This window comes from Rana temporaria, chromosome 3, assembly GCF_905171775.1.
Source record: "Rana temporaria chromosome 3, aRanTem1.1, whole genome shotgun sequence".
NCBI lineage: Eukaryota > Metazoa > Chordata > Amphibia > Anura > Ranidae > Rana > Rana temporaria.
This window is the reverse complement of record NC_053491.1, coordinates 118579254-118599197: the sequence shown is the minus strand read 5'-3', so window position 1 is coordinate 118599197 and position 19944 is coordinate 118579254. Positions and strand designations below refer to the sequence as shown.

At 42.6% G+C, this 19944-nt stretch overlaps 1 protein-coding gene across 1 annotated transcript in view; it reads right to left on the bottom strand.

Moving 5' to 3' along the window:
* Positions 1–2793: 2793 nt before the first annotated feature.
* Positions 2794–19944, bottom strand: part of EXOC4 (exocyst complex component 4) — a 534668-nt gene continuing 517517 nt past the window's right edge. Inside the window, exon 18 of the mRNA XM_040343312.1 lies at positions 2794–3328. Within this exon, the coding sequence (XP_040199246.1) occupies positions 3091–3328 (238 nt within the window). The 3' untranslated portion in view covers positions 2794–3090. The remainder of the gene's footprint in view (positions 3329–19944) is intronic.

The window sequence follows — 19944 nt, the reverse complement described above, 5'->3', positions numbered from 1 at the left end:
GTGTGCCTTGCAACATAATGACAAAAGTTGAAAAAAGCAATCCTATTTGTGAAGGCTTAAAGCACATGTCAAAGCAACATAAAAAACACATACAGTCCACCTGAGCAATGTATGCACATTTCCCCAAGTCTAAATTTTGCTGCACATTTAAGGCCTGAAGATTAGTTAAAACCCCCAAACATTATATAATTTCTAATGCCAGAGACCATGGAGAATAACATTTTTGTAGTTCCAATCTTTATGTGTCACACAATATTAGCCATTTATCAAACCCATATTTTCCATTTAAAATACAATAAACTTAATTTTAGTGCATACAAACACAGTATATAGCTCATTATTTGGTAAAATAAAAAAGATGAGGTTGCATCAAATAATTGGATACCCAAAATGTAAAGCCATATAATTTTGCACCCCTGTGAAATGCTGACAAACTTTGGTGCCCAAAATGATCAATAGACATAACTTTAAAAGCCGGTCACCTGCATTTACAGATTTTTATATATGTCACTTTAAAAAAAAATAATCAAGCATAACTTTATTGCTATCACAAAGTGAACTAATAGCCTCCTATGTGATAACATTTAACTGACAGGTTCTCTTTAATGAGACCATCTATTATACCCCTGAAGTCCCCCCCCACCCGTGCTCCCTGTAAGCTAATGGAGCATGGATTGTGCTGCATTAACATCTTTCCTCACCCAGCGCTCCTGGTAAATGAAAGCTCTGAACCAGGAAGTAATGTAATATATAGTCAACCAAATCACTTCCGAGAAAAAAAGCTAACAGTTGGTTTGTAAAGTATACACACATTCTTGACAGTGTGTGTAAAAAGTACACACAAACATTCCTGGAATTGTATGTAAAAGGGTTAAAGACTCTACAACATGTGTCAAAGACAAGGCCTGGGGGCTAAATCTGGGCCACCAGCCCATTTCATGTTGCCCTTGCACCTCTCCTGTAGCTTTGGTACTCCACTTGTCTCTGCCCCTTCCTTGTCTCAGCAATCAGCAGCAGAGAGGACGGCAGAACTTCTGTGCCAGATCCTGTGCTTCTCCATGCTGCTGCAGAGATGCCCCCCATTGTCTCAGCAGTTGCAAGTGGAGTGGAGGGCAGAACTCCTCTTACAAGTCCTGCACCTCTCCATGCAGCCACAGCACCCCCTCATTTCCACCTCCCCTGGTCTCAGCATTCAGCAGACTCTGGTAACTGACACCAACTCTCCTTTGGTCCTCCTCCAGACCCTACACTTTCTGCTTCCCAGCTCTGCCTCCAGCTTCTTCCTGACAGCAGCGCAAAATAAGCAGGGTGCACTGTGATGTAAGCGAGGGTGGGGGACTCTTGGTATCTGATGTAAGAGGCGGTGGGGTGCTCTGGACATCTAGTCTTATAGATACAACCTGCCCTTTGAGAGCAACCATATTGCCAAGGCGGCCCACAATGAAATAGAGTTTGACACCCCTGCTCTACAAGTTTTTTTTTTTTTTTTTTTTTCTAGAAGTGCATAAGATAAAAACATGAGATGACAGTGGAAGCAAGGAGATCACACAGGACAACTTTGAATTTCTGACCAGATCAACAGGATTTTTTTGCACTTAGCAGACAAATTTAACAAAATGCTTTCAATGGCAACATAAACTGATAAAAAGGGAACAAATATTGCCGCGCACACACGATCATTTTTCTTCTTGTAAAAAACTATGTTTTCAGCCTCTAGAAAAAAATGAAATTTTTTCCAACTTCATCATTAAAACGACGTTGCCCACACACGATGGTTAAAAAAAAAATGCTCTAGCAAAGCGCGGTGACGTACAACACGTACGACGGCACTATAAAGGGGAAGTTGCCTTTGGGCTGCTTTAGCCGATTCTGTGTTAGTAAAAGACGATTCGCGCTTTTCTGTCTGTTACAGCGTGATGTATGTGCTTACTCCATTATGAACGGTAGTTTTACCAAAACGAGTGCTCCCGTCTCATAACTTGCTTCTGAGCATGTGTGGGTTTTTCACGTCGTTTAAGCGCACACACGATAATTTTTTACAACCCGAAAAACGACATTGTTTAAAACGTCGTTAAAAAATGCAGCATGTTCGAAAAAATTTTTGGTCATTTTTCAGAACCCGAAAAATGATGTGAAGCCCACACACGATCATTTTAAATGACATTTTTTAAAAACTTATTTTTTTACATGCCGAAAAATGATCGTGTGTACGCGGGATTAGAGATACAAATTGCTTGGTAAGAGATGAAAGAAGGTCCCCCTGGAGCCGCACATCCATGCCATCCCAGGGATGAATACATAAATGGCAACCTCAGCCTGAAGTCAGATCAGGCCTTGCATTTCGCTCCTCCCCTCTGAGCTTAGTCCCCATGATGCATTGGGGGGAGTGGCCTGGTCGGAGTCCATGCTAAGGCCAAGGTTTGCATTCACATAATTATCCAAGGGATGGCATGGATGTGCGGTTACAGGGAGACCTTCTTTCATCTCCAATCATTGTAGAAGCCGGGACGAGCTCCCTCCCAAACCAGCACTCCCAGCAGCGGACATTTGGGACTTGCACCGCGTCCAGAGAGCCTAAGAAGTACACTATGCAGGTTTTGGGGTCATACAAACTGCTGCAACGATGTCCAAAAAAAAATTGTCTGGGTCTCAAAAGTGAAAAGTGGAACACCCCCCCCCCCCCCCGATTTATTTCACCTTTATGGGGTTAAAGGCTCAGAGACTGGTATTATTAAAGAGAGAGTAAAGCGATTCTGTAACTGTGAAAAAAGACTAACATAACAAGACCAGTACTGCATGGGACTTAAATGAAATGTATTAGTACTTTCCATTAAATTGATCCATGTATCTGTAATCATTACTTTATAAAATGCTAAATTTGTTAAAATCCAAAACATGCATATATAGAGAAATTACTGCACAACATTCAATGTGCACTGTAACAATATGTGATTAACTCTAACACTAGTAAGTCATCTAATGAAATCCCCAAATATGTCCCATTAATATTATGATTAGAAAAAGCATGGCAGGCGACAGAGCCAACCAAAATGTGCTGTTACTAATATTGTTAACATAATATCCATAATCTCAAACAGTGGTTATCTTCTTGTCCTTAGTGGCTTGCTTGATGGCTGCCTGTTCACAGATGATCTCCTTAAGACGTTGCAGCCTCATGTTCTGTGTCGTTTGGTCACCCACACCAGTCTGACTGCGATGTAAGAGACTGAGAGCATTGATGTATTCCAGCTCTGAGTATTTCACTCCTTGGTCCACCACTAGGTTCAGCAACTCATCGGCAGTGTTGTACATCATTTCATAATACTGCCTGCAAAAGACAGAATTTAGGATTAATGAGGTTTTCCCCATAGAACTAAATATCATTACTTGTATTCATATAAAAATGCAAATTATAATAAAGATTTTTCATTTGTTATTTTTTTTTTTTTTTTTTTAGCAAACTTTCATTTTTATTGATCCTGTCAAAGATATCTGTGTAAATTTTGATTAGATACCACAAATTTCCTGCCATTACATTGTAGTATATACACCTCTGCATTTCTTCCTTATAGAGCTGTCATATGATTTCAGTTCTTAACAACAGTTCCTTGTATGCTCCTATATATATACATCAGGCACTCTATAATAGGTTACTTCTGAGGCCGCGTATACACGACCGGTCCATCCGATGAGAATGGTCCGACGGACCGCTTTCATCGGTTCACCGCTGAAGTGGCCTGATGGTCTGATGTGCGTACACACCATCAGTTCAAAAACCGATCGGGTCAGAACGCGGTGACGTAAAACACAACGACGTGCTGAAAAAAACGAAGTTCAAAGCTTCCAAGCATGTGTCGACTTGATTCTGAGCATGCGCGGGTTTTAAACCGATGCTTTTGTGTACTAACCATCGGTTTGGACCAATCGGTCAGCGGTCCATCGGTACGATTTTAAAGCAAGTTTTAAAATTTTGGTCCGAAGGACAAAAGACCAAATGGGCCGTACACACGGTCGGTTTGGACCGATGAAACTGAACTTCAGTCCATTCTCATCGGTTTGGACCGACGGTGTGTACGCGGACTGAATATTTCCAAAGTGCAAACCTTTCCATTTCGTCAAATGGCCCAGGTTAGATTGCTTGTCTTCTATAAAATATGGAGTCTTAAATTGTGGAATTAAGCTGGTTGCATGGCAGCAAAATTCCTAGGTACACGTCTTTCTCTGGACCATCCTATTCATACAGCAGCCAGAAGGCCCCAAACTGATTATATGACTCATTTATAAATAAAAAAAAGCTTTACTTAACCAGAACAAATACATAAAAAATCTCTGCCTTGACAGCAGCAGGAGCCAATTGCTCCCACTGCTGTGTCTAAGGGAATAGGTAAGTATTTAGGGGGGGGGGGGGGGCTGCATGCAAAAGTTTTACCTTAATGCATAGAATACTTTAAGGTAAAAGAAAAAACACTGCAGAGTATATTGCGAGGTAGGTGTCGGTAATGGGAGAGAGATTCTGGACGAAGGGCTATAATCAGTCTCTTATCGTCAGAAGGGCCTATACAAAACTTACATGAGAGCCTTTTAGGAGACAGGAATGTTGGAAAGGTGTAGGGACAGGAGTCTATAACTTCCACAACACGCTATAGCTTGAAATTGTATAACCTTAATACCATAGAATGTACGCATTTACCTTACTGGAGCATTTATATTTGAGAGAGATATTGTCTTAAACAGCATATTCTCCCCTACTCTGTTCCACTGAGATAAGAGAAAACAAAGGCTGAGTACTACATTTATGTTTAGGCACGGCTCTTCCTGTTCAAGATGTGCTTGTTTTGGTGATCTACACCGGGATTTGTTGATTCCCTCCCCTACCATCCCAATCTCTACAACTAGGCCTCTAAGAGTGAAATGTGTCTGAGGTGGGCAGTCTGGAGTCTACATTGACAGCAGCATGCTTGTTCTTGATTTCTGAATCAAGCTGTTGTCAGTGAAGTCAGTGGTGTGCAGCATTTTGGTTGAACTGAGACACACAAACTGGGAACAAGTTCCCAAGCCTGCACCTGCTTGGGGCCTGGATAGAGTTTGAAGTGGCATCTCTTTATTTACCAGCAACCAGATGCTATACACCTGTAGTATGCTGTTCATAGACAGAGCAGACAGATCTGCATTCACATACAGAAGTGATAACCCAAAGAATTGGACTTGCATGTTGTTCAGATGCAGAACTGATAAACCCAATGGACTGAACCTGCATGTTGTTCATATAGTACTGATCAACCAATAGACGGGAGCTGCATGATCAAATGCCACCCTGATAATCCAAGGAATGGAAACTGCATATTGTTCACATACAGAACAGTTAAACTAAGCAGCAGGACTGTGCCTGTTTAGATACAGAACTGATAAACCAAGGGATAGGGCCAGCATGTTGTTCATATACAAAACTGATAAGCCAAGGGATGGGACCTGCATGTTGCTCACATACAGAACTAATAAACTAATGGATGGGACTGACAGTGTCCAGATACAGAAATGATAAACCAAGGGATGGGACCTACATGTTAATATTCAGAACATACAATATAAAACAAAAGGGCATAACCTTCGTGATTTTTTTGGTTTATTTTTTAGATACACAACTGACAGACTTGCATCCTGTACAGATACAGGACAGATAAGTATTCTATGTGCTTCACATATGGAATGAATAAACCACAGGATTAGACCTGCTTGGTGTTCACATATAGAACAGGTAAACCAAAGGAAGGAACCTGAATGATGTTCAGTGTTCACAATACAGAACTAAGGACCCAAGAGATTGGACCTGCATGTTGTTCACATTCAGAACTGATGAACCAAAAGTTGGGACCTGCATGTTGTGATCATGCAGAATAAACAAACCAATTGGTGGGCCTGCCTGTTATTCAGATACCGAACTGACAAATCAAGGGACAGGACCTACACAATGTTCAGACACAAAGCTAATAACATTTTTATTAGGTTTAAGGCCCCGTACACACGACCGGATCTGTCCGCTGGGATTTATCCGCGGATCAGTTCCAGCAGACAAATCCGGTCATGTGTACAGCCTAGCGGACATTTTTCGGCGGACATTTGTCCAGCCGACCGTTTTTCAAGCGGATAAAAATTTCTTAGCATGCCAAGAATACTATCCGCTGGAAACCTGTCCGTCGGACGTGTTCGGTCGTCGTACTGATTCGACGCATGCGTGGAAGCTTTGAACTTCCAGGGCCGCCCACGTCGCCGCGTCATCGTCGCGGCGACGGCACGGCCATGCCCTGCGTATTGTTTACACACGGATTTCTGTCTGATGATGTGTACAACCATCAGACAGAAATCTTCGGGCGGACATGTCCGCTGAAAACGGTCCGGCGGACCGTTTTCAGCGGATTATCCGCCCGTGTGTACGGGGCCTCAGACAAACCAACAAACAGAAAGAAACATACAAAAAAAACACCAGACAACCTGGTCATAAACGTTAGGCAATACGCTTAAATATAGAAAAATAAACTGACATTAGTGCAAAATATAAAGTAGGCACAGTGGTAAAAGGATCAGGTATAATACCTGGATATAGCAAAAGCGGAGGTCCAGACATTAGAGATCCGTGAGGCACGGCATATAAATTGTCAAGCAAGAGTTGTACAATCAGTGCTGGGAGAGGGTTAGCGGACTAGCCAACCATCTACCCCAAATATTGTGGAAGGTTTTTTTCAGTTTCCGGAGTTCTAAAGTAAGTTTATACAGTGGGATAGCGTCATTAATACGTTTTAACCAGAGGGATTTCAGAGAGGTCTTTGCGCCCTTCCAGGAAGGAAAATAGCTTTTTTAACATAGAAGAAGAGTATACAGAGCAGTCTCTTGGCATGTGATGATAGGTGTAATTCGCCAAAAATGCCTATTAGGCAGTTCTTGGGGTGGATTATGTTTGGGAGACCTAGCGCTGATGAGATGAAAGCACCCACTTCTTCCCAGAAGTCCTGGACTAACGGGCATGTCCAGAAGCAGTGTAAGAAATCGGCCTCCCGGCCACAGCCGCGGAAACAGGTAGCTGAGGGCAGGGGACCCATCTTGTGTAACCTAGCCGGAGTGAGGTGGGTTTGATGGAAATTTTTGACCTGTATGATGCGGTCCCGGGAAGCAATAACAGAGGTTTTATACGTATCACTAAATTCTGACCAGTCCTCGTCTACCAAGAAGATGTCCAGAGAGGTCCATTTTACCTGAGCTTTGTGAAACCTGGGGTTAAAGTCAGTAGGGTTTTTTAAGCTTATTAACTACTTCCTGACCAGGCATAGCCGAACGACGGCTACAGCGCAGTTGGATAATTCTGAGAGGGCGTACAATGACGTCCTCTCAGAATGTGTTTTGGGGTGTAATTGTAAATAATGCATATGTCACGTGAGAGAAATTACCAGTTAATATGACAATTTTGTTAAAAAAAAATAAAAAAGTCTTAATTTTGCAAAGAATTGTGGGAAAATAATTAAAATGTGAAAAAAAAACATACCATGCCTCTTACTAAATGTCTACTTCCAAATAATGGGTCATTAAGGGTGTATTTGTACTTCCCTAGCTTGTTTGTGTCTCAAGAAATGACGGTACTTCGCTTGTAAACAAAAAAGAAATGACGGTACTTGAGGTGTGATCAATTTTCAATGATTGCCACCATAGCTTGTAGACAAAGATCTGTAGCAGTATAAATGTTGTCCCAAATTTATGAAGAAAAATTACTAATGCATTTTTTAACAAAATTTTTGGTCTTTTTTTATTTATAGCGCAAAAAATAAACACAGTGGTGATTAAATACCACCAAAAGAAAGCTATATTGTATGCATTCTATGTTGCATGACTGAGTAATTGTCATTTAAAGTGTGACAGCACTGAAACGGGGTTTAAGTGCCCAATGGGCAAGTGGTTAATAATAATAATAAGAGATTCAAAAATGAGTCCAGATGGATCTTAAACATGGCGGCATGTGGATTACTGGTAAAGGCCAGTAGGAAAATTGTGATTTAACGTGAGGCACATTATCGGCCACATTTAAACAACACAATAGAATAAAATATGAAGAAAAAAAAATGAAAGTATTACTTTGTTATCACACAGATTTTACTCCAGCATTATTTGACATCATGGTTAAAAAAAGGTTTGCAAGATGGTAGACAACGAATGATGTAAAGGAAAATAAGCTTTCAAAATAACTATTCTTTAGTAATCAATAAAAATTTTTAGAAGGAAAAGAAACAACAGATACATTCGATATTTTCAAAATGAAGAAACAGGTAGCAAAATCATCACAGGAGCTGCACGAGCTCACATTTGCTATTAATACCTCTCTATTTAAATGCTAATTCTCACCTTTCACCCAGCACCGTGGGAGGAGAGCTTTTAAAAAAGATCCAGAGAACTCACAATAAAATCCTAATTTCTTGACTTGATTCAATCTCTGCTTTACAGAATGACCTCAGCATTATTCCAGGTCCTCAGATATCAATTTCTTACACCGCATCAAAACTGAATTAAATGTGGGTGGCCCTAGTTATACATTCACCCGACGGGTCAAATGAGGGGTGTCAGTCACCCAAAATCTGAAGTGTCACTTGACAATTTGTGGATGAATCACAAGTTGGCAGTAACATTAGTTATCAGGCGTCCACTGTGAATGAAAGTTAACCCTTCTTACCTTAGGGAATTGATATGATCTATGTATTTACAAAAGCAGATTACTTTTAACCACTTGAGTCCCCAGGCAATGTCTGTGTTCCACACATTACAGTATATATCTTAGGTCCAGAAATTCAGACACATAAAAAAACATTTAGAAGGGAAATCGGAGGGAAAAGGTAAGTGAACCAACAATGCACTAGCTTAAAGGAACCTATTTAGAAAATAAAAAACAAACCTTTACGACCCCTTTAATGTCTAAACTGCTGGCAACAAAAGTGAGTACAACCCTAAGTGAAAATGTCCAAATTGTGCCTAAAGTGTCAATATATTGTGTGGCCACCATTATTTTCCAGCACTGCCTTAACCCTCTTGGGCATGGGGTTCACCAGAGCTTCACAAGTTGTCACTGGTGTCCTCTTCCACTCCTCCATGAAAACATCACAGAGCTGGTGTATGTTAGAGACCTTGTGCTCCTCCAACTTCCATTTGAAGATGCCCCACAGATGCTCAATAGGGTTTAGGTCTGGAGACACGCTTGGCCAGTCCATCAACTTTACCCTCAGCTTCTTTAGCAAGGCAGTGGCCATCATGGAGGAGTGTTTGGGGTCCTAATGTTAGAATATTGCCCTGCGGCCCAGTGTCCGTAGGGAGGGGGATCATGCTCTGCTTCAGTATGTCACAGTACATGTTGCCGTTCATGGTTCCCTCAATAAAGTGTAGCTTCCTAGTGCCGGCAGCACTAATGCAGCCCAGACCAATGACGCTCCCACCACAATGCTTGACTGTAGGCAAGACACACTTGTCTCTGTTCTCCTCACCTGGTTGTTGCCACAAACGCTTGACACCATCTGAACCAAATACATTTATCTTGGTCTCATCAGACTACAGGACATGATTCCAGTAATCCATGTCCTTAGTCTGCTTGTCTTCAGCAAACTTTTTGTGGGCTTTCTTGTGCATCATCTTTAGAAGAGGCTTCCTACTGGGATGACAGCCATGTAGGCCAAGTTGATGCAGCGTGCGGCATATGGTCTGAGCACTGACAGGCTGACCCCCCACCCCTTCAACCCTGCAGCAACACTGGCAGCACTCATATGTCTATTTCTCAAAGACAACCTCTGGATATGAAGCTAAGCATGTGCACTCAACTTCTTTGGTCGACCATGGTGAGGTCTGTTCTGAGTGGAACCTGTCCTGTTAAACCGCTGTATGGTCTTAGCCACCATGCTGCAGCTCAGTTTCAGGGTCTTGGCAATCGTATAGCCTAGACCATCTTTATGTAGAGTAACAATTCTTTTTTTCAGATTCTCAGAGAGTTGTTTGCTATGAGGTGCCATGTTTAACTTCCAGTGACCAGTATGAGAGTGAGAGCGATAACACAAAATTTAACACACCTGCTCCCCATTCACACCTGAGACCTTGTAACACAACCGTGCCACATGACACTGGGGAGGGAAAATGGCTAATTGGGCCGACATTTTCACTTGGGGGTGTACTTACTTTTGTTGCCAGCGGTTTAGACATTAATTTCTGTGTGTTGAGCTATTTTGAGGGGACAGAAAATGTACACTGTCATACAAGCTGTACACTCACTACTTTACATCATAGGCCCCGTACACACGAGAGGATCGATCCGCTGGAATTGATCCGCGGACCGGCTCCAGCGGATAGATCCCCTGGTGTGTACGATCCAGCGGATCTGTTTGCGCGGATTTTTGTCCCCGGGGATGGATTTCCAGCGGATCAAAATTTCTTGACATGCTAAGAAATCGATCCGCTGGAATCCAGTCCAACGGATTGATCCGCTGGTCTGTACAGACTCACCGGATCAATCCGCTCGAATCCATCCCCCGCATGCGTCGTAATGATTCGACGCATGCGTGGAATTCCTTATATGACAGCGTTGCGCACGTCGCCGCGTCATCATCGCGGCAACGGCGCGACACGTCACCGCGGACGGAATTCCGTGGGGATTTTGATCTCATGGTTAGTACAACCATGAGATGAAAATCTGCCAGAGGATTTATCCGCGGAAACGGTCCCCCGTTATTTACAAATATTGTGAGGGGTGTACTCACCATTGTTCTTGAAAATAACGTTAGTTTATTACAGTGATCCCATCACAGCGGCAAAATGTTTCGGAGCCACACAGGCATGTGATGAAGGATACAGTATGAAGAAATAATCACAATAACCCAGGCACTAACCAACTTCCTGTGGTTGCATTTCTAAAGGTGTCAAGCATCAGGTGAGACAGCAAATGATCAGCTTACATCGTTGGCGCAAGATGGAGACTGGAAGTGCACTGTTAGGAGTTCTATAAGCACTATGCCACTAGCCATAGAGGAGCTTCCGGTAGTGAGGTGAAAGAAAAGACAGACAAATTTAAATAGGTAAACTTTATAATAATGTTACCTTTAAGACCGAATAAAGCGAAACATAAAAAAAAAGATAGGATAAAAAATGTTTTAAAATAAGAGTGCAGATTACACCAAAAACTGTGCTTTCAAAATTGCTTGTGTGCTAGGCACTGCAGTGTTACTTTTAGGTTAAAAGGATATAATGCAGTGTGTACGACAGATGCAATCCAAGTCACGTATAGACAAGAACCTGTATGTAAAGATACAGGGAAACCTTACATAGTTAGTCATGTTGAAAAAAAAAAAAAGACACTAGTCATACCTGAGAAAATAAAGTCTATCTAGTTCAACCAGTAGTTGATCAATAGGAAGGTAAAAAAACAATAAAGCATGATCCAATATGCTTTATTGGGGGAAAAATAAAATTTGTATAACAGCTTACCTGTAAAATCCTTTTCTTGGAGTACATCACGGGATACAGACCAGCCATAGTAATTACTATGTGGGTTATACGCCACCTATAGGTGAATGGACACTGGTAAACTCAATACCGGAAGTCCCCCCTATATAACCTCTCCCACACAGGGAGTACCTCAGTTTTGTAGGTGTTCCCCTTTAAATCCATACCAGACCGTAGGGTCTGGTATCGTCCTGGGGGGGAACCTCATGCAATTTTTTTTAAAATTTGCACGGGGTTCCCCTTCAAGATTCTCTGCACACCAGTCGCCCCGCAAGTCGGATCATCTTGATCCGACTTCTGGTGCGACCTCTATTCAAATCAATGGGCTCCCATAGGGAACCATTGATTTTGAATAGAGAAAGAAACGCAGGATGAGGCTTACAGCTCTAACGCTGGAGCTTCAGAACGCACTGGTCCTGTTTTTTTTTGCAGCTTAAAAACAGCTCAGCCATCTACAGCTCAAAAACTTCATGGTGGGCATGAGGCCATAGACTAACATGGAGAGCCGTTTTAACCACTTAAAGACCGCAGGTGTTTTTCAGATTTGGTGTTTGCAAGACTAAAACATTTTTTTCTGCTAGAAAATTACTTAAAACCCCCAAACATTATATATTTTTTTTTTCTAACACCCTAGAGAATAAAATGGCGGTCATTGCAATACTTTTTGTCACACCGTATTTGCGCAGCAGTCTTACAAGCGCACTTTTTTTGGAAAAAATTCACTTTTTTGAATTAAAAAATAAGACAACAATAAATTTGGCCCAATTTTTTTATATATTGTGAAAGATAATGTTACGCCGAGTAAAATGATACCCAACATGTCACGCTTTAAAATTGCGCCCGCTCGTGGCATGGCGTCAAACTTTTACCCTTAAAAATCTAGATAGGCGACGTTTAAAAAATTCTATAAGTTGCATTTTTTGAGCTACAGAGTAGCTCTAGGGCTATAATTATTGCTCTCGCTCTAACGATCGCGGCGATACCTCACTTGTGTGATTTGAACACCGTTTTCATATGCGGGCGCTACTTGCGTATGCGTTCGCTTCTGCGCGCGAGCTCGTCAGGACGGGGCGCTTTAAAAAATGTTTTTTTTTGTTTTCTTATTTAATTTTATTGATTTTATTATTTTTTACACTAAAATAAAAAAAAAAAAAAAAAATGATCACTTTTATTCCTATTACAAGGAATGTAAACATCCCTTGTAATAGAAACAAGCATGACAGGTCCTCTTAAATATGAGATCTGGGGTCAAAAAGACCTCAGATCTCATATTTAGGCTTAAATGCAAAAAAAAAAAAAAAAAAGGAAAATTTGTCATTTAAAAAAATGACAGAAAAAAAATTGTCTCTTTAAGAGGCTGGGCGGGACTGACGTTTTGACGTCACTTCCGCCCAGCAGAGCTATGAGGACGGGTGGGGGCCATCTTGCCCTCACTCAAGTCCTCACACACAAGGCGGCAGCATCGGATCTCCTCCGCCGCTACCGACGGCTCCGGTAAGCGGCGGAGGGCGCGGAAAAGCGGCGGGAGGGGGGGGGGCCCCTCTCCCGCCACCGATAACGGCGATCTCGCGGCGAATCCGCCGCGGAGACCGCCGTTATCGTTTACACGGCCGCCAGCTGAAAACATGGATATCTCAGTTGTGGCAGCAGCTGCTGCCGTTACTGAGATATCCATGTTTAAAAAGAGGACGTATATATACAGTGGGTGGTCCTTAAGTGGTTAAGCTGCAAAAAAATTTCAGAAAAGTGGCTGTAAAAACGTCCATGGAAATTAAGCCTAAGTCCCCTTTCACACTTATACGACTTTTCTCACGATTTTGGACTGCAAAATCGTATGACAAGTCATTCTCCATTATTTTCAATGACTACCATTCATACTGGCACGACTTTAAGTTGTGCCTACTTCAAAGTAGTCCTTTCACTACTTTGGTCCGATTTTGATGCCACTTACACAGGCATTCATTGAAATCGCGGCAAAATCGTGGCCGCAAAATCGCGCGACTTTGAAGTCGTACAAGTGTGAAAGGGGGCTTAGGGTGAAGTTATTTAAATCACACCTTACTTTTCTACAGAGTAATAAATACACTTCACACCACAAACCTGTATTTACTGTATACAGTACAAAGAGTTCCTTTCAGCAAGATAAAACAGCAAAAAAAAACACAGCTCGGTGACACTTGAAACATTAAGAAGCCCATTACGTGCAATTAAATCAAATATTTCTTTTAAACCTACAGATACGAGCACTGGGTTTCATAAACTTCACAACCATCTAAAGTACAGCCTTTTTAATTTTCCACATTGAACTTTATGGGGTATTAAATAAGCTCTCTCAGCACTTATCTAAATCTTTAATTAGTTCTATAATATAGTGATGATATCAAGGCTAATTAAATTTATATAGATAAAGAGCTCTGGAAATTATAACCGACTGAGCTGAAAAAAGCAGTCCTGATAATAAATTTAATGGTTTGGGTTGATAAGTGGAATTTTATATCACTACATTTTAATTCAATTTACGTGTTGTGTTTTAGCAGGCTCGGAGTGTGGAAATCACAGGATGGGCAGGTAATCTTTCCTGAAAAGATTGCTTTAACCAGTCCAGCTGCCCATCTAAAGTCGGGGTTATTAATGGCACCTCTTCTAAATAAGCTACGACATTTGCATATTTACTGCATAAGGAACAGAAATTATCTCTACCATATGCCACTTTGTAACTATTTCTTCAGTGCTTCCCCATCTTATGCATAAATTAGGGGGGAGCATTCATAAGAAGAGGATGCCAGGGAAGAGTCAGCAATTCACCATAAGGCATTTGTAAAGCTAGCTTTCCTCAGCATAAAATGAACAGGATTTGAGCTATCCTTTGGGAGTTATGATTAACCTGCCATTCTCTACAGCCAGTAGAGGATCAGGAGACTTAGGCAGTGGGATGTGATAAAAATGTGCAAACACGTAGAAGCACAAAATGGCTGGTCTGTAATTTGATTCCCTGGTGGTCCCTTCTTTATGGTGGTCCCGTATGGTGATAGTCTATTCCAGGCATTTTACAGCCTTGCATAATCATTCCAAAGCCTAAGTAAAAACTGCCTATAAAAGCTCATATTAATTAATGTAGTGTTACAATTTTATTGCCAGGCTAATTATGAGATAACATAACTGATTATTACAGCTAACAGGCTTCCTTTCTGCAACACAAGGATGAAGCAGCCAATTACGGCTCCTCCGACATTGATGGGTTAAAGTGGTTTAATGCCGATAGGCTCTCACAGGCCCCACAGGAAGCCAAGATAGATTGACATTAACACATTTCTCTCTGGACCCAAGTCGCTTAACTACTAAAATATTTTGATTGGTGCACGTTCAAGAACAAAGCATTGTACAATTAAATAAATTGTATTGACATGAAATGTTCACCATATGTCGGAAACAACCCATGCAATCCATACATACAAAGAAACCAAATAAGTTCAGAGATTAAATTATGTGTAATAAAATGGAATGACACAGGGAAAAAGTACTGAACACATGAAGAAATGAAGGTGCAAAAAGAATAGAAAGTCAAGACACCAGCTGAAATCTATCAGTAATTAGAAAGCAATCCTGTCCCTTGTCAGTGCAAATTAATATCAGCTGGTTTGGGCTCAACTGATGGCCTATAAAAAGGTGTCTCATTACCAAGGTGTCACACAAGAAAGATCTCATGATGAGTAAAGAGCTCTCTCAAGACCTTTGCAACTTTATTGTTGCAAAACATACTGATGGCATTCGTTACAGAAGGATATTTAAAGTTCTGAATGTTCCAGTGAGCACTGTTGGGGCCATAATCCGGAAGTGGAAAGAACATAATTTCATCATAAACCAGCCACGACCAGGTGGTTCTGCAAGATTTCTGACAGAGAGGTGAAAAAAATGATCAAAAGAGTTGTCAAAGAGCCAAGAACCACTTGTGGAGAGCTTCAGAAAGACCTGGAATTAGCAGGTACAATTGTTTCAAAGAAAACAATACATAATGCACTCAACCACCATGGCGTCTAAGCATGCTTACTTTGCAAGATTCCATTTCTGAAGAAAAAGCATGTCAAAGCTTGATTAAAATTTGCTGCACAACATTTAGACAAGCCCATGAAATACTGGGAGAATATAGTCTGATCTGATGAGACAAAAATGTAACTTTGGATGCCATTATACACACCATGTTTGGATGTCAAATGGCATTGCACATCACCCCAAAAACACCCCAATACCAACAGTGAAGTTTGGAGGTGTCAACATCATGACGTGGGGCTGTTTTTTAGCATATGGTACTGGCAAACTTCATATCATTGAAAGAAAGGATGAATGGGAAAATGTAACAAGACATTCTTGATAAAAGTTTACTGCCATCTACCAGGATGATGAAGATGAAATGAGGGTGAAAATTTCAGCAAGACAAGGATCACAAACACAAAGCCAAGGAAATTCTCAATTGGTTTCAAAGAAAGAAAATAAAGCTGCTAGAACGGTCCAGCCAATAACCTGTCTTATATCCAATAGAAAATGTACGGAATTAACTAAAGATCAGAGTTCATAGAAGAGGCCGACTGAACCATCAAGATTTGAGGACTGTTTGCGTGGAAGGGCGGGCCAAAATCACACCTGAGCAATGCATGCGACTAGTTTGCAGGAGGAGTCTCGAAATGGTCATTACCCACAAAGGATTTTGTACCATGTATTAAATAAATTACAGTTAGCGTGTTCAATACTTTTTTCCTGTGTCATTCCATTTTATTACACATAACTTACAAAGAAACCAAAAACGAATTAGTTCACAAATGTGTATGTATGAATTGCATGGGTTGTTACCAACGTGGTGAAAATGTCATGTCAATAGTACCTTTAGAAATTTATGTACCTAGAAAAATGGTACTGGGGTAGATTCACGTACCTTTTACGGCGGCGTATCTTGAAATCCACGCCCGCGTAACGTTACGCCGATTCTCAAAGGCAGATACGCAAAAAAAATAGGCTTCCTCCGCCGACGTAACTTGAATGCGGCGGCGTAGAATTGTGTGCAATATTACGTTGGCCGCTAGAGGCGCTTCCATTGTTTTCGGCGTAGAATATGCAAATTACCTAGATACGCCAATTCACAAACGTACGTGCGCCCGGCGGTAGTTTTTTACGTCGTTTGCGTAAAGGCTTTTTCTGCATAAGGTTGCTCCTGCTATTAGGAGGCGCAGCCAATGTTAAGTATGGACATCGTTCCCGCTTCGAAATTTGAATTATTTACGTCGTTTGCGTAAGTCGTTCGCGAATAGGGCTGGACGTAATTTACATTCACGTCGAAACCAATACGTCGTTGCGCCGTACTTGGAAGCAATGCACACTGGGATATGTACACAGACGGCGCACGTCAATCACGTCAGGTCATCATACATTTACATAAAACACGCCCCCTTCCACATTTGAATTACGCGCGCTTACACCGGGCCCATTTACGCTACGCCGCCGCAACTTACAGAGCAAGTGCTTTGTGAATACTGCACTTGCTCCTGTAAGTTACGGCGGCATAGCGTAAATACGATACGCTGCACCGCCGTAAGAAGAAGCGCACGTACCTGAATCTACCCCACTGTGTTCAATACTTATTTTCCTGGTGCCTCCATGGCAGCATACCAATGGTCATGGCTCCGCCCCCGACCGACCCACAGGACCATTTAACTCTCTAATAAAAAGGCGTTGCTCCCCCCAATCAGGCATTCTTTTTTTCTGTCCTCATCCCCGCAGGATCGTGCACCAGTCCTTCCTCACCGCTGTATGGTGTTACCATTGCAGGTTCATGCTCTCCTGCAGGACGGAGTCCTATCACTTGGGCTGCTAAAGGCGCCAGATAAGTATAAGAACCTGTTTTTCTGTGGGTCTTTTTAAGGTTAAAGCTTACTCATACAGGAGCATTTCCCTCTCCTCATTTGGTGGACCGGCTGGCTGTCCTCCCAATATCGTGTTTACTCTCCATGAGTCTCTCTCTCTCCCCTATATAGATATGCATGATGTCTTAGGACCTTTTGTAATTTGCAGTGTCATCTGCCACGCAGTGGGGACTCTCCTATGGAGTACTGAGACAAGGTAGGGGAGTAGGATCCCCCAAACCTGGCTCCCCGTGCAGCACGGTCCTCTCCATGGTCTCCGGCGCTTCGTGCGGGACGCAATGCACAGCCTTGTCATCTGGGGGGGGGGGGGCGCATGCGCATTGGAGAGCGGGCTGCCATCTTGGGACTCCCAAGGTATTTAAAATCGCCTTGTGGCCTCACTAGGTGTCTGACTGTCAGAGAGACAGCATCGTTTGTGCTTCTCTCCACCTCCCTCTGCTGTTTGCAATGATGGACCCCAGCCAAGGTAAAGGTTGTTTCTGTGTCCATTCTCTGTGCAGGGGGGGGGGGGGGGAGTATTGTATACTGGCCAGGTTGTTTTTTTAAAAAAAGGGGAAACATATACATATATTACTTTTTGATTAATTGATTTTGTTTTTTTCTGCTTGTGCAAATGCTCATTAGGCCCCTTTACTAATGTTGCTAAAAAATTGCAAATTTTCTCATAGCTGCCCTGGACATAGCCATGCCGCAACAAAAAGACCCTCAACATTCCACTAGGTAAGGACTGCAACAGGAGGTAAGTTTTTTAGGAAAAAGAGCACTCCATTGGGCACAGGAAGATATCCTTTTTTGTTTTTGTCTCCCTAGCCCACAACGAGTCTCACCCCGCAGATCCTCTCAGCCGAGTCCTCATGACAGAAGTTCAGGAGGCCACAGAAGCTCCGGCCACTCTAATTCTTCAGGCCATCAGCGTTCTTCCCGGCATGCCTCCTCCAAACCAGGGAAGGAGGATTGCTGGGTATGCGGGAGAAAAGCCTTACCAGGGAAACTAGCCTGTGGGCAGTGCTTTTTGGAGGCTACAGTAGCGAAACAAGCCCCTACAAGCTCTATTAAGGATTTAATAAAGGAGTCAGAGAGTTGGCCTCATCACAAAGTGCCGCAACTTCCCCCACTGATCAGGGGTCCGCAGAGACTCCTACCCTACAACCTGGGGGGAGCGTCTCGGAGGACGACTTAGTCACGGCTGAAGAGGACCTGTCAACCTTTGATTTTGGTCTGGTGGAGCCCTTTGTGGTCGCAGTCAAGGATGCGATTCAATGGGAAGAGGACCCTGAGCCCCCATCAAAAACCAAAAAGTATTTTCCTCACTTGACTAGGAGAGTATCAAATTTTCCCTTAATGGAAGAGATTAAAGGGGTTGTCTTAGGAGAATGGCAGAAGGTGGACAGAAGACCGATAGCCTTTATCCGTTTTCAGAAGTTGTATCCACTGGCTGAGTCGAATGCAAAACTCTTTGACTCTGTTCCATCCGTGGATGTCTCAGTCATGAGGCTAGCAAAAAATACAACTCTCCCTCTAGAAGACGCAGTCTCTTTTAGGGACACTCTGGATCGGAGAATCGGTTCAGATCTCAAAAAAGTGTACCAGGCAACTGGGGGGGCCTGCAGACTGGCAGTGGTCTTGTCATCTATTTCCAGAGCCACCGGGGTGTGGTCGGATAACATCGAGACAGCCTCGATCAGAGCAGGCATAGACACCGAAGAGATCATTAAGGCGTTGGATGACCTAAAGCTGGCTTCGGATTTTATAGCGGAAGCCTCCATAGATGTTCTGAGATGCTCTTCCAGAGCCATGCTATATTCCATCACGGCCAGAAGGGCTTTGTGGCTAAAGCCATGGGCAGCGGATCCGTCCTCAAAGCAATCGTGGTGTCGCATCCCGTATGACGGGAAGGCTTTGTTCGGCGAGAAGAGGGATTCAGCAATTTCCCGGGTCACAGGAGGGAAGAGCGGCCTGATCCCCCAAGATAGGAGTAGAAGAAAGAGGTTCACTTCTAGAACAGCTATGCAGCAAAGAGGAAGAGACTCAAGATCTTACCGTCCAGGCAGAGAGTACAGAATGGGCTGGAAAGGATCACAAGTTTCCTTTCTCAGACTAGGGAAGCCGAAGCCCTCTACATCGACGGGCGAGAATCAGAAGTCTTTTTGACTCCCCTACCACCCAAATTGCACCGATCAATGGGTAGTGTCCACCATTCTCCAGGGACATTTTTGGAAATTTAAGACCCGTCCCTCACGCTTCTCCTTCCAAGCCACCAAGATCCCGGCATCCAAAGAGAAAAGGAAGTATTATTCCAATACATTCAGTTACTTCTACAGCAGGAAGCAGTTCTGCCAGTACCGGATTCGGAGACATGCTCGGGATTCTATACTCCAGTTTTTTTAGTCCCCAAGAAGACGGGAGGATGGAGACCCGTGCTGGACCTAAAGAAATTGAACAAGTACATACGATTAGAGCACTTCAAGATGGAGTCGCTAAATACAGTAATTCTGTCAGTTCAGCCGGGAGACTGGAT